Below are 15,163 nucleotides of genomic sequence, written 5' to 3'. Positions count from 1 at the left end.
GGCCCAGCTCCTGTCTGCCCTGTCCAGGCTGGAAGCAGGTGGTTTCCCTGCCCTCTCCCGAGAGCCCAACTGCTCTCCAGCTCTATTTCCCACCTGCCCCAGACGGGGGGGGCTCCCCCGCAAAGCAGGGGTGACGGGGCTCAGCCACGCTGGGAACCAGGGACCGGTGGGCAGCCCGTCCCAGAGGAAGCCGGACGCTGGGGGGCAGCCATTCCTCCCACACCCCTGCTCCAGCAGCACCTGCTGTGAAGGCCCCTCTAGGGGACAGGGAGGGGCCCAGGTGCAGCGGGGGAAGCAGCAGGGACAGCGCCCGGCCGAGGCCAGCGACCTCCTGCAGCATGGCTAGTTCACAGCATTTGAAGTGAGCCAAGAAAAGGCCCCTTCACTCCAGGGCTGTCCAAAGAGAGGTCAGATCCTGCTCTCACTCCCCGCAAGGCGCTGAGCCCATCCCTGGCACCATGTATGGCTGGGTGGGCATTGAGTGTGGTGAGCTGCAGGCCCCATCCCCACCTGGGAGCGGCTAGAACCAGATCAGAAACGACACCGGACCGAAGGTCCTACCCTGCTGAGCGCCTCCCCCGGCGGCTAAGCACCTAGCGGGACGGGTCTGTCAGGTGTGACCCCACTGGAACGACACTGGTGTAAAGCCAATGGGAACTGACGACTGAGGCAAAGCCGGAAGCTGGGACATCCCATTCCCACGGGCTTCAAACCCACCCCAGAGCCAGGCCCAGTGGGCCCCGAAGAGGGAGAGCAAAGGCAGGTGGGCCTGGCTCTCACACATTTAGCACCAGTTCGCAATACAAGTCCCAAAGCCCCGGCTCCGGGAGTCCTGTGATGATGACAGGATCTCAGCTCTGGTTTATTTCCAGCTGGTCTCTAGCCCACGTCACAGCGAGAAAAGCTTGGAAACACGACTCACACGCACCCGGGCGTCAAAGCCAGATGCTTAACCACAAAAAGCCCCAAACAACAAACCAACTGAAATTCCCCATCGGAAAGCCCATCTCGTGATCCCCAGGAGGCTCCGAGCCCAGGGTTGCCAATGCTGCCTTAGATTGGGCGGACCGTATGGAGACAGAACAGAGCTCGAGTCACTCGTTTGCCCCGGGCGAAGGTGTAAACCTCGATCCCAGCCTGCTGGGGAGAGCAGAGTCATTACAGTGCTGCTGAGCTCCCCCGCACCCCACCCCAGTGGCTGCCGTGGGAGCCGGGGGCCTGGCTCAGGGGAGTGGGCCAGGACGGAGCTTTCCCTAATATGGCCTTTTGCCTGCTTTTCCTGCTCGGAAGAGCTCACATCCTGTCCAGATCTGCCTGCGGGGAAGGGAGCTGGGGAGGGGAGGGGGGTGGGCCGCCTGGCGGCAGGCTGGGCCCCTCACATCACGCTCCCACCCAGCTTGTGCTTCCATTTCAGGTGCCTGGCTCCCCCACCCCCTGCCCCTGCCCGCTGGACCGTGAAAATCCCCAGCTCCAGCCCAGCCAGCGAGCTGAGCCCAGAGAACACAGCCTGCTCGCACCAAGGCTCACGGGGCCAGGCTCTGGTCACCCCATCCGGCACCCGCTAGGCTGCCATCCGCCCATGATGCCAGGAGGGGTGCGGTGAGGGGGGCAATGCCTCAGCCTCCTGAGGGTAGATCAAACGTGGTCAAAGCACGTGCACTGGGCCTGGCCCTCTGAGAACTGGGGCTCGATTTCCACTACCTTGCCCCTTGGGTTGGCAGCCTGGGCACAGCCCATTTGGGGGGGGGGGGGGAGCAGGAGGCTCCAACCCCATTTGATGCCCCAGACCCGAGGCTGGCTGGGTCGTGCCAGCCTCCTGAAGGCAGCTGAGAATCACATCAGCTGCCAGCAGCCCTGGGGATTGCTGAAGCACCCTGCCAGCGCCCCCTTTCCCTCAGCAATGCCATCCCCAGGGCAGGGGGGGAGGGGGGCACAAAGGCCATGGCACTGACTACTTGCTGGGAGTAGCCCCTGTGCCAGGCTGTACATCACCCGAGCCACCTGAGGGGGGTGGGCAGACAGCATTGGGGACTGGTGGCAGCTTTGGCGAAGCTGCAGACTCACAGAGCCATGAAGCAGCCCCCCCTGCTGGGGGCAGAAAGCAGCCCCTTGCCATGGGAAGAGGGCACAGGCAGGAGGAGCAGGGGTTGGGGCGGGTCATGGATGTGGGGGGCCACTGGCAACACTGACCTCTCGATCCCCCCAAACAGGAGCCACTTGAGAAAGCCAGGCCGGGATCATTCTTCCTCCACTACAGATGGGGAAACTGAGGCACCAAGGGGTGCTTGAGCCCCAGAATCCTGACTCCCAGGCCCAAAGACTTCCTGTGGCAAGGGCCAATTCTGGTATTGGTCTCACTGACACTCCAGGGCCCTGTGCCCATGTGATTTAGAGCAGAACAAGGGCCCTAGCTGATGGACCCTAGCTGGCCCCTGGCTGCTTGCCCCCGTCCTGTGCCATTTGGGAGGGGAGGGGGGGGTCTCCAATATTTTCCCCAGTAACTCTCTAAGGGTGACTGCACTGTATTCACTAGCAGCGTACAGCGCTAGGCACTGGTGTCTAATGGTTAGAGCAGAGAACAAGGGGCTGGGACTCCTGGGCTCTGCTGCCAACTCTGGGGGACCCTGGGCAGGACACTGCCTCACTCCATGCCTTAGTTTCCCTGTCTATAGATTGCACAGACACAGGGGCTTCACTCTTGCTGGCAAAACACCTTGGGAACTTCCTGGCCAGGTGGCCTGTACAAGTGCCAAGCGCTTCCCCCACGGACAGCATGGCACGGTACAGTGGGAAGGGCAGCCGGAAAGCTGGGCAGCCGGGATGGCAGCGTGGTGGGCGAGGGGCCGAGTGGGAGCAGCGCTCGGGGCACTGGAGTCTCACAGAACTAGCCCAGCTTGGGCGTGAGGCCCTGGCTTGTGATGGCAGCCCAGGAACCTGAGCGGGGTGTGGAAGCCAGCGTTCATCCCCACACGGAAACACCTTTCGACCCTGGGGTCACTGTATCACCAGCCAAAATCCACAAACTAGGCCCCCAAACCAGGCATACAAATCGTTCCATTTTAGACTATAAGAAATGCCGGGTTCTTTTCATTTGTCTTGTCTCAGAGCCTTCACAGCTCCCACTCTCTCGGTCACCATGAAGACGGGACAGTTAATGGTCTTTCTGAATGAAAGCCGAGTCTCTCGAAATCACATGCTCCCATGAGCTGGGGCTTTAAGACTCCCCCCCGCTCCAAGATCAGCAGCACAGTATAGCTCAGTACCAGCCCTGATTGCTGGAAAACCCAGCGACAGCTGGGCTAGAACCTCTCTGGAGAACGGCAGGCACAAGACGGAAAACTGGGAAGCGACAGCTGCGAAGGAACCTGCCAGAAGCCCCGCCTGTCCCCCACTCGGATTTTCATGTGAGCGGCACTTACAACCAAGGCCAGATTTTTACCCCCGGCCTTCCGCGGGCATTTCGCAATGAGCATGCCACTCACCAGGAAGAGCATCCGCGCCACGCCAGCTCACCCCTCCCCCCCACTGCTCAGCCTGACTTCCCAGCAGCTCACCCGCCAGAGCCGTAGCTAGGAGCTGCAGAAGGCTCCATGCCAGCTGGTGGTCACCAGCAGCAGCAGCAGCTTGCCCTGGGTGCATCCTGGTATCAAAACAGATGGAAACAGAAATCCACGTCCAACTGGATGACCCGATGCTCTGCTAAGGAGATGGGGGGAAAGGGATGACCCCCTGTTATCTCAAAGCACCACTCAGCCATCACTGAGTCCAGCCTCACATTCCCTGCTGGGCCCCAGGGAAGAGTCATTACCTCTATGTAACAGACGGAGAAACTGAGGCACAGCAAGGGAAAGTGACTTGGCTGAGTTCACAGAGGACAACGGCTTCCCAGTGGAACAGGACTTCCCATGGCTGCCCAGAGGGGTCTCCAGGTCCCACATGGGGAAATTTCATCTTCCCCCACACAGCTGTCTGAAGCATGTCCCCCTCCATTCCCCACGGCCACCGCACCTCTGACCGATTCTGCTGGCATCCCAAACGGCAAAGCAACCATTCCTAAAAGCTGCTGGAATGCAGCACACCAGCCAAAGCCCTGGATTCGCAACGGGGTTACCGTACTGGGAAGACTCCCCACACTGACCTCTGCGGTGGAGGCTGCTGGCACAACACCAGCCTCAGCAATGATATCCCCAACCTGCCACTCCTTCAGCTGCCCCTTGACCATTCGCAGGTCCCTTGGAAAGGAAAAAATCCAGTCCAGGATTAATTGAGGGCATTTTGCTGGCACAAGGCCCAAGCCCGGGCGGGGGGACCCTCCTGCTTGCAGCCCCATGGAACAATGCCTGTTTGTGCCGGGGATCAGCTCCAAGACTGTTCCCCGGAGCCGGCAGTGCGGTCGCCACACAGAGCCGGCAGTGCTGGCATTAGAGCCCTGTGGAGACTGACACCACCTGCACACCCCTAAGACCAGCCCTGGCGCTGCCAATGCTGGGGTCACGCTGGAGCTCCCCTCCCCCAATCGCACCCCACTCCCATCATGTCCCCCAGACGCCTTTGCGGAGGCCTCCAGGCGCAGGACCTGTGTGTGTTGTTAATGCTCCCACCTCATAGCTTCTCTAGGGTCCCGCCGCCCGGCGGCAAGCCAGCTGCCCCCATACACCAGGCACAGCAGGGTCCAAGCCTGGGCCCGTTGCCTCCCTGCAGCGTGAGCCCCACGGAGGGGAGCATACGTCTGCTCCTCAACAGCAATTGGAGTGGGTGAGGCCTGACCCATGGGGCACCTTGGAGGGGCGCCTGCTGCTGTCCAAAGGAAGGGGGAGGGGACACAGGCAAGTCAACACCTTCCTGCAGCTCGGGCCCAACTGGCGGCTCTTTACATCCGGAATCCCAATCCTGCAAGTCAGTCTGCCCCAGAGGGATGGCCAGTTCTTACAGGGATGGTCCTACCTGACCCAGAGACAGCACCCAGCTCCATGTGGGGCAATGCCAGATGTTCACTATGCAGCCCTTGGGCAGCCCGACGGCGCGCTGGCCCAGCAACCAGCCTGCGTCAGCCAGCTGGTCTGTTTGTGCCACGGGGATTGTCCGGTAGCTCTCAAGAGAAGAGCATCAGCAGCCCTGCAGGGAAATCCCCCACCCCTTCCTCCTTGCTCGGAGGTGCCTTCATTCCCTGGCCCAGTACAAGCCTGGGGTGCGGAACGCCGCTGGGCTGAAGCTCAGGTCTCAGAGAAGCTCCAAGCTCTGCCAGATCGGTGCATCAGCTGAGCCCCACGGGGCTGTTTGCTAAGCAGTTCTGATGATTCCCCCTCTGTTGCCAACCCAAACCCAACTGGTGACGCTCCCAGACACAGCCGGGCCGAAGGGAGCCAGCAGGCAGACTCTTGGAGTCACTGCAGGGAGTTGAGGCCAGGGGCAGGGCTAGATTAACTTTTTGTGGACCCCCATGGGGGCAGTAGGGCATGACACGGCACGGGGGAAGGGTCGGTCCTCAGAGTGAGGCAACGGGGGCAGGTCACCGCATGGCAGGAGCGGCCCCGCTCCACTCAGCCCAGTATGAGGGAACCATTTACATACCTACAGCCAGACACACACTGGCCCGCCTGGCACTGTGCTGCCAGCGTGCCCCCCTGTCCAGTGCCCTGCCCTTATGCCCAGCACTCTCTCGCCCAGAGACCTCCACCACAGATCCCTATGCCCAGCACCCCCTCACTGAGACCTTCCCCACTGGCCTCCGACCACAACTGCACAGCGCCCAGCACCCCCCGCACTGCCCAACACCCCCCCTCACAGCTGCACAGCACCCCAGGAGGGAATTCTGCATCAAAAAATTAAAAATTCTGCACATAATATGTTAAAATTCCGCAATTTTTTTGGCCAATAAATGTGGAAGCTACAGCCTGGCAGTGGGGGGCACAGGCCACTGGCTGCATGGAGGTGGGAGATCACCCTACAGGGACTCAGCAGCGAGGCTGCACCTGACCCTGACCCAGAGAAAGGGCCAGGCCTGCCCCAGAAACACCCTGAAGCCCTGCCTCTCTCCACCAGGTGCACCAGATATGGACAGACACACTCAGCCCGGCAGCAGGATTCAAGTGCAGAGGGACTTAGTGTGGGAACATCCAGATGGGGGTAAGAGGTTTCTGTGTGGGGCAATCTGGGTGTGGGCAGCTCAGTGGGGGATCTGGATGCACAGGGGCTCGTTGGGGGGTTCCAGGTGCAGGGGCAGTGAGACTCTGCAGGGGATGCTGCATGCCGGGCTCCCACTTCCCCTACTCTCTGCCCCTTCCCCACTTCTAAATCCCTTCCCCATCCCATCACCTTCCTTCCCCACTGCTCCAGAAGGTAGGCTCCAGCTGCAAAGTCAGCAGAGCTGAGCACCGGTTTTTTTCAGCTGGGCAGCTCTGCGCTCACAGAAAGGGGGGGCAGTGGCATGTGACCCTGTGTGCCCCCCACGCCTCGCCTCTGTTTGGGGGCAATGTCCATGGGCATTCCCAGCCGCACCCCACAGCTGCTTCCCTTTTCTTCTCCCTCACTTTCTAAAGGGAAGCAAAGAAATCTGCAGGGGGACCTGTTTCCATTCCCCCAGGAGTACCCCCCCGCAGACCTCCCAGTGCCCAAAGTCCCAACATGCACAGACCCCCCCCAAAGATCCCCCAGAGACCCACTCCCCCACACCCTGCCTGCTCCCTGCTGGGAAGTGACCATGTCCATGTGTGGGCTGAGACAGCAGCTCAGCTGGGACTGGTAAACAGCGTAATCAGCCAGGACAGAGCGGGGCCTGTAGGCCTGGGCTGGGCTCTCTCAGGACCCACTTGCCTGGAGGGGCCCAGCCAAGCCCCATGCACTGCCCGAGACGGCCCTGCACGTGCCCTGGTCCCAGGCAGCTCAGCCCGGGGACGTGGGCGAGGCCCCACAGGTGGCAGGCAGCACAGACTGCCCAAGCCAGAGTCATGCTGGGGAGTGGGGCAGACTCCTGGGATTTAACCCCCGAGAGCCGGCCAACCCAGCCACGCTACTGGCCCCATGCCCAGGGCCCAGAGGGTGGGGAGGCAGGTGAAGAGGAGTCAACATTGGGTGGGGCCTTGGAGTGGGGAGGAGAGTTGGGGCCACGGTCCCAACACCCGGCCCCCTTCTGAGTCTGGGCCCGGCACTATGGAGCCACTGGTGCCATGGTAAACCTGGTACTGGCCAGGTGCACCCCTTCCCTGAGACACCAACAATGGGGAAACACAAGAAGGGGGAAGGCAGCCTTGCCTAGTGGACAGAGCAGTAGACTGGGACTTGGAAAACCTGGGTTCTATTCCCAACTCTGCTGGGTGAGCTCAGGCAAGTCACGTCCCTGCTCTGTGCCTCAGTTTCCCCAGCTATAAAATGGAGATAACCCTGACCCCCTCAGCAAAGTGTGCTGAGACTAATGCAGGGATGGCTACGGAGCCGTTTTCTGTTCCCTAGATGCATGGTGCTGGATCCACCCCAATTCTCAGAGATCCCAGCACTAACAGATACAGGGGCGGCAAATTTATAACAGCAGCATTTTTGTAATTGCGGCATCAGTGACGCCGTAATTCTACCAATTATAGCACGTATTGAAACCACCAACGATGGCGTGACACCATTTAGTAAACATACTCGTGAGAATCCTAAACGTTAATAATATGACTGGAAGGAAGAAATGAAGCGGTTCTCAGTTTTGGATCCATGCGCGGTTCCGGCCCATAAGTGAAATCACGCTATACAGACGTGTGTTCAAGCGAGGGTCCGCTGTACTTGTAATTTTATTTATAATAAAACTTGTAACTGTTCAATTATTTTAATGATATTTAGATTCATTTTAATTCAAACAAATTTGTAAAAAAACTAAAACAAGTTCATATGGGGCTGGGGGTGGCAATAATTTCAGGGACTAGGGGCGGCAAAATCCTTAATCTGCCACTGGCTCAGGGGCTCACTGGCTAACGCAGCCCACCCTGGGTAGACAGGCCCCAGCAGCACCCCACGGTGCTGATCACAGCAGCCAAGACACGTGCTCTTCCCACGGCAGCTGGGGAACCATCCCAGCCCCATGCAGGGCCCTTGTCTCTGCGCAGCAGCCGGGCTGAGGCCAGAGTTCGGATGCCTTGCTCCCAGAACCGCCTGGGCCCCGCTCTCCATGTAGACACCGCGCTGTATTCGCCCTTCCCCAGCCCTTTCTACATCTGATTGGCGGCAGGGGTCCAGCAGAGCAGCTGCTGCTGCAGATTTATTGTCCTTCCCCCTTCGGCTGCCATCAAACCCGCCTCCTTTAAGCATACAAACACCTGCCGCCAGAGCTACCTGCATAGGCCCCCCACCCAGAACATCTGCATGGCTGGGACTCCCGCGCAAGAGCACCATCCAGTGGGCACTGCAGACTGAGCTTGCCCAGCTCCAGCTGCGCCCAGCTGACGCGAGCGGGGAGGCAGCCGGATGGGAGCGCCGCCCCCCACCCCCTCCAGCAGCCTGTCCTGCCCAGACACGACCCTGGAGCTCGGTGCACCAGCTGCAGCAGGAGCCGTTCCTGCAGACAGGCCCTGCCCTGCCCCTGCAGGCTAGAAGCACATGGAGCCTGGGCAGCCGGGTCCCAGTGCCCACCATGGACGCAGTGCAGTCCAGCGCCAGGCGGGAAGGGCCTCGGTAGCGCCTGCTCTGGGATCCCCCTGGACACTCTGCTCCCTTGTGGCTGCAGTTTGGCTGTGGGGGGTCTGCCAGGGGCGGCTTGCCCAGGTACCATTCGCCCCCACCTCAGCAGCACCCAGTCCCAGCTGCCGCACACAGAGATAGGGGGAGCCAATGCTCTGATCACCCATTGCTGGGGGTGTCCTGGCATGAGTGGGCTCACACCCATGGCCACATTCACCGCCTGGAGCTGAACCCTCCAGGAGCCCTGGGCTTTGTTCAGACACTGCTGCCCTAGGGCGGGACACTTCCCCCCTTCCCCCTCCAGGGCTGAGGCAACCCTGGCCTGGAGTCTGCTCACCCCCACACCATCAGCATATGTTCCTCTTGGGGATGGGAGCAGGCAGCCGCCAGGCACCTAGCCACCCGCTGTATGCATGGGGCACAGTGCCCCCCCCCCCCCGAACTAGGCATGTTGCCATCAAGCTGGGGCTTGTCAGTGCAGCAGCACCTACAAGGAGGCTGCAGTGGAGGCCTTGCACAAAGAGGCTTGTGCGCTGAGTGGGCTGCCTCCTCCTCTCCCTCTCCCTGCCCCCGAGGATGGAGCAGTCCCAGGAGCTGCTCTGCCCCTTGCTCCATAGCAGTGCAAGCCCCGTCACCTCTCCGGCTCTCAGGTCTTGGTATCTGGGTCTCTTCCCCCTCTTCCCCCAGCACTGGGTTCACTAGGGCCTGTCTCGCACTAGCCTGGGTGTCCCATCCCACACCATGGCAGACACTGAGCTCTGCTCCCCACACCTGCCCTTCAGCCATTGCCCCTCCCACCCCCAGACCACGGCAGAGTCTGCCCTGATCAGGTGACCTCCCGCCTTAGGAGACTGGCCCAAAGTACCCCCGAAATGGCCTCAGCTCAGCTCTACCACCTCTGGTAAGCGACCGGGTGAGGGTCCAGCACATGCTCACTTATCTATGCTATTTATCTGGTCCCTACTACCCATGTTTAACCTCCCAAAGCCCTGGGAGGCAGGGCCATGCCACTACTCTCATTGTCCAGAGGGGGAAACCGAGGCACAGAGCAGCTAAGTGTCTTGACCAGGGTCATCCAGGTAGTCTGTGGCAGAGCAGAGATTTCAACCCGGGTCTTCCAAGTCCCAGTCTGGGGCCCTAAGTCACCATGCCGTTCTTCCTCACCAACACTGGCTCTCTCTGGCCATCTGGTGAAGACAAGCCACACTGCCATGAGCCCTGCCCAGGGATTGGAAGCAAGCCCCACCGGGAGCTGCGCTGGGTAACCAATGCGACCAAGCGGGTGCTGTTCAGCCTCCAGTCAGGACCTGCCCAGGGCTCCACACCAGCAATTTTAGGCTCTTGTGCAGCAGCTGGACCCTGGGGGCAAACAAACAGCAGGTCCCTCCCCAGCCTGCGCTGTGGTTTAGCCCCCATGCCCAGCACTCACCTCTCTCTCCCTTGGGGCAGCCAGGAGAGCCAGGTCCTGGGAGTGACACTTTCCCAGAAAAGTGAAAGGTAAAGAGACAGATACGCTCAGCTCCGCACACTCACCATACCCTGTTCCTGGAACTACCCCACACGCCACCTGCTTTTAGAGCCCCACTTCACATGCGGCTGCCAGCAGCTGGCGGGGCTAGTACAGCACGGCGGGTGGGTCCAGCAATGGCTATTAGCCAAGATGGTCATCTGAGATGAAAGGAGTCGCTCCCATCCCCTGTACTGTACCCCATGCTCTGCATGTCCCTAAATCTCTGACTACCAGATGGTGGGACTGGACAACAGATCACTCCATGGCCTTGTTCTGTACAGTCCTTCTAAAGCACCTGGCACTGTCCACTGTTGGAAGACAGGACACTGAACTAGCTGGGCCACTGGTCTTCCCCAGTCTGGCCGCTCTTATGTTCTTAGCAGCCAACACGTGCCCTCTGCCAGGCATCTATGGTCTCTGCCAAGGCAGGAGGATGGATGCCATTTGGGGGACTGCCATCATCAACTCAACAGGCCCCAAACTCCCCCTTCATTATTGGTGTGTATTATGGTAACAATTGCATTCGGGGCTTGGTCACGCTAGGCATACCTCTGGTGACAGACAGTCCCGGCCCCACAGAGCCTGCAATCTGAACAAGGCAAAACGTGGGAGGAGAAACTGGGCCCAGCGAGGACACGTAGCCACCCAAGGCTGCTGGCAGAGACAGGAGCAGACCCAGGCTCCCGCCCCCTCCACCAGCCCGCCCCACCTTTCCACTCACTAGGTGTTACTTGTTTGATCCTTCTTGCTCAAGCAAATCTTGGGCAAATCTGGGTCTGAAAGGGTTAAACAGAGAACGGCTAAATAGAGCAAGGAACCCCTCTGCGTGGTGAGACCCCCCCACAGCGTGCACTGTCACAAGAGCGCGAACAACAAGGGACCACCCACCGCCCTGGGGGAAGATCCCCCTCACGAGCCCTGGCCCCTGTGAGTTTGCATGGCTCAGCACCAGCCAGAGGTCCAGGCACTGCCCGAGGGGGGTGCTCCCTGAATACCAGGGGAGATGCAGGGGCACATCTCCTCTCACCGCTTGCTAGCGCCACATGGGGCGTGCTTACAGCTTGCCTTCACACGGGTCCCTGCTCTGGCTGCCCCACCCAGCACTGCCACTATGCTGTAATCTGACATGAAAGGAGTCGCTCCCCTCCCCCGGCCCTGTACTGTACTCACACAGCCAGATTAGCCAGGCCTGGAGATTGCTGATTATCGCTGGGTGAATCATTAACGAAATGCTCTGGGGCCAGCCTGCCGCTGACGTGCACAGGCAGGGCTCTTACGCTCTCACACTAACCACCACCCATGCCAGTTATTCCCCCCCAGCCGGCCTCCTGGCACCATGCAGCCTCCTCCCAGGAACGGCTCCCTCCCTCCTCCTTCAGTTACCAATGGCAAACCCAGCCTCGGGAGGGGGAAATCCAGCACGCCTCCTTGACAGGCCTCAGGGCCCCGCTGCCCAGCACAGTCCCAGACTGCCGCTGCGCCCAGGTTTGGATGGTAAAATGCTTCTAGAGGCCAGAGTCCCAGCTCAGCTTGCCTGGGAGCCAGCCTGGGTGGCCCTGTGAGGGTCTGGGCCCTTGCTCCTGGGGCCAGCAACAGAAGGGGCTGCCTGGGACAGCCTCGTGGCGCTCACTCCTGACTGATTATGGGGTGGTGCTGAGCACCAGAGGGCACTCGCAGCCCAATGACAGGGTGCTGACAGTGGTGGGGAGGGAGGGCATCAATGGCTTCTCGGGGGGCAGAGAGAAAAGGGGGGCAGGGTTTGAAGGGTGACTCAGGAACATGCCAGCAGGGTGGGAGGAGGGAGCAATGCCCCCTGCTCAGGGCCGGCTCCAGACCCCAGCGCGCCAAGCGCGCGCTTGGGGCGGCATTCTGCCAGGAGGGCGGCAGGCGGCTCCGGCGGACCTTCTGCAGTCATGCCTGTGGATGCTCCACCGGAGCCGCGGGACCAGCGGACCCTCCGCAGGCACGTCTGCAAGAGGTCCCCCGGAGCCGCGGGACCGGCGACCGGCAGCGCGCCCCCTGCGGCATGCCGCCGTGCTTGGGGCGGCCAGATTCCTAGAGCCACCCCTGCTAAGAGTCTCGTGCCATCCCAGATGGGGTCAAGTCTGGGAGGGAGCACAGGCCAGTGGTGAGAGCAGGGCCTGGAAGTAAGGCACTCAGCCAGATAATCTGCACAACCTCCGGGCAGATCACTTCCTCTCAGAGCCCCAGTTCCAAATCTGTAAACCAGGGACCCCAACCAGGATCCTCCCTACGGGGGAGATGAAGGTACCAAGTGTCACAGGCAAACACGTGCCATGGGCCACCTCACGCAGCTAGCCCTGGAGGTGACCAGTTCGAGCCCTGGCCTGTCAGTCAAGATAGTGGCCATCACCTCGTTAAGAGCTTGAGATCCTGGGCTGGCAGGTGCTAGGTGCCAATGTTAGCCTGGAGCAGGGCAATGATCCATGCTGCTGCTGGGGGAGGGGATCCTATGGGGGAAATATGCCCTCTAGCCTCCCAGCTTAGCCCAGCTAATTGCCCACATCACAGCCAGGTCACCTTCCCCTGGGACAGGCACTCAGGCTGTAAACCCACATCCACAGGAGGGGACTGCAATGTTGGGCAGATAGCCCTGGGGCTTACCTTCCCATATACACTCCTAGGGCAAGGGCAGCGCCAGGCAAGCCTGCACCCACTGCTGCCACGGTAGCCAGCGCCAAGGACTCTAGCGCACTGCTACAGGTAACTCCAGTGTGCCTGCCCTGACACAGGGGGGGAGAGGAGCTCACCGCCGCGGCCTCTCCTGCCAACAAAGGGAGCGCCAAGAGTGCTGGTGGGCTCTACAGCAGGCCATGCCAGGCCCTCCAGGAACTGGCCTGAGACCCAACAAACTCGTTACAGGGAGGTCCCTGAGCAGCCACAGGGCTCGCAACAGCCTGGCCCAGGGGATTTAGCCACTGGTTTCTGTTTCAGATCTCCTTCAAAGGACAAAGGCACTGCTCCACACCTTGGAAATACTGTCCCGCATCCGCCCCGGGCTGCTGGGCCACATCCTGACCCGGGCACAGAAACCAGCCGCTGTCCGTAGCTGTGACAACTGCCCCGCAGCCCTGCCCTCAGAGCTCCCCACCCCGCCCGCACGCCCGGGCTAGTACCAGCTACAGATGGCTGCCACCCAGGGGCCCGCCCTGGTCCCTGGCTTCACCAGGGAAGCGGCCCGGGGCCAGATCAGGGTCCCCAGGAGCCACGCGGAACGGTTTGTGCCACGTCGAGAGGGGCATGATCCCGGGCCGGCAGAGCAGAGCCCGGGAAGGTCCCGGATCGCAGCGGGCAGGGGACATGCGCCTGACCCGGCCGGCCCCGCGGGCACGGGGAGCTCAGCTCCCCGGACGCAGCCTGGGGACCCCGGCCAGCGGGCGAGCCGGGAGCAGGAAACTCGCCGCGGCCTCGGGCTTCCCAGCGCCGGGAGGGCTCCGCATTGTCTCCGCTGGGGGCGCAGGGGGCGGCGCCCGGCAACTCCCAGGCCCAGGCCCGTCCCTGCCAGCTGGGTCCGGCTCCCTGGGGCGGGCGGGGCTGGCAATCCACCACCGCCCGGCGGCGTCCTCGGCCCGAGCTCCGTGGAGCGCCCCCGGGAACGACACCCCTCGGGCCGCCGCGGACGCTCTGGTGGCGCCGGGAGGCAGCGGGGATGGGCCCAGCGGGCAGGCAGAGAGGCCCAGCTCCCCACTCCGGACACCCCCGCCACCGACCCCAGAGCCAGCTCCAGCCGGGCTCCGGTCTGCTCCCCCCGGCTGCAAAGCGGGGGCTCCGGCCGGCCGGCCCAGGCACTCACCAGGTAGTTCATCTTCCTCGGGCGGCCCCAGCAGGGCCCCGCCGACTGCACAGCCGCGATCCCGGCGCTCGGTGCAGGCTGCCCGCCCCGGCCCCGTCAGCGCATAGTCCTGCGGGCCCAGGCGGCGCGGCCCGGCCCGGCTCGGCTCGGCAACTCTGCACCCCAGCGCTCCCCCCGGCCGACTGGCCGCCAGCGCCCGGCTGGCCAGGGAACAGCCCGCCTCCAGCGCCGCCCACCGCCGGCCGCGGCCGGGACAGCAGGGGGCGGTGCCGAGCCCAGCGCGGGGAGCAAGCGCGTGTGTGTGTGTGTGTGTGAGAGAGAGAGAGAGGGACGGGCTGGGTGTGTGTGACGGGGCGGGGTTTGTGTGTGTATATGATTGACATGGGCTGTGTGTGTGTGTGAGTGACGGGTGGTGTGTGTGTGTGTGAGAGAGAGGGACGGGCTGGGTGTGTGTGACGGGGCGGGGTTTGTGTGTGTATATGATTGACATGGGCTGTGTGTGTGAGTGACGGGTGGTGTGTGTGTGTGAGAGAGAGAGAGAGAGAGACGGGCTGTGTGTGTGGAGTGATGCGTATGGGAGTGTGTGATGGGTTGTGTGTGCGTGAGAGAGACGGACTGTGTGTGTGTGTGTGTGAGAGAGAGAAAGGGACGGGCTGGGTGTGTGTGTGTGTATATGATTGACATGGGCTGTGTATGTGTGTGAGTGATGGGTGGTGTGTGCGTGAGAGAGAGAGAGACTGTGTGTGTGGGGGCGGTGAGAGAGAGATGGGCTGTGTATGGAGTGATGCGTGGTGTGTATGTGAGTGTGTGATGGACTGTGTGAGAGAGAGAGAGAGGGACGGGCTGGGTGTGTGTGACGGGGCGGGGTTTGTGTGTGTATATGATTGACATGGGCTGTGTGTGTGTGTGTGAGTGACGGGTGGTGTGTGTGTGAGAGAGAGAGAGAGAGAGGAACGGGCTGGGTGTGTGTGACGGGGCGGGGTTTGTGTGTATATGATTGACATGGGCTGTGTGTGTGTGTGTGAGTGACGGGTGGTGTGTGTGTGAGAGAGAGAGAGAGAGAGGGACGGGCTGGGTGTGTGTGACGGGGCGGGGTTTGTGTGTGTATATGATTGACATGGGCTGTGTGTGTGTGTGTGAGTGACGGGTGGTGTGTGTGTGAGAGAGAGAGAGAGAGAGGGACG

The 15,163-nt window shown here is 61.6% G+C and overlaps 1 protein-coding gene across 1 annotated transcript in view; it reads right to left on the bottom strand.

Annotated features, from left to right (window-relative positions):
* BCAR1 (BCAR1 scaffold protein, Cas family member) overlaps positions 1-14,254 on the bottom strand; it is a 40,315-nt gene extending 26,061 nt beyond the window's left edge. The window contains exon 1 of the mRNA XM_044987208.1: positions 13,980-14,254. Coding sequence (XP_044843143.1) covers positions 13,980-13,991 — 12 coding nt within the window. The 5' untranslated portion in view covers positions 13,992-14,254. The remainder of the gene's footprint in view (positions 1-13,979) is intronic.
* Positions 14,255-15,163: the final 909 nt, after the last annotated feature.

This window comes from Mauremys mutica, chromosome 14 (genome assembly GCF_020497125.1).
Source record: "Mauremys mutica isolate MM-2020 ecotype Southern chromosome 14, ASM2049712v1, whole genome shotgun sequence".
Taxonomy (NCBI): Eukaryota; Metazoa; Chordata; order Testudines; family Geoemydidae; genus Mauremys; species Mauremys mutica.
The sequence above is the reverse complement of the archived record's forward strand: the minus strand, read 5'-3'. Positions and strand labels throughout refer to the sequence as shown.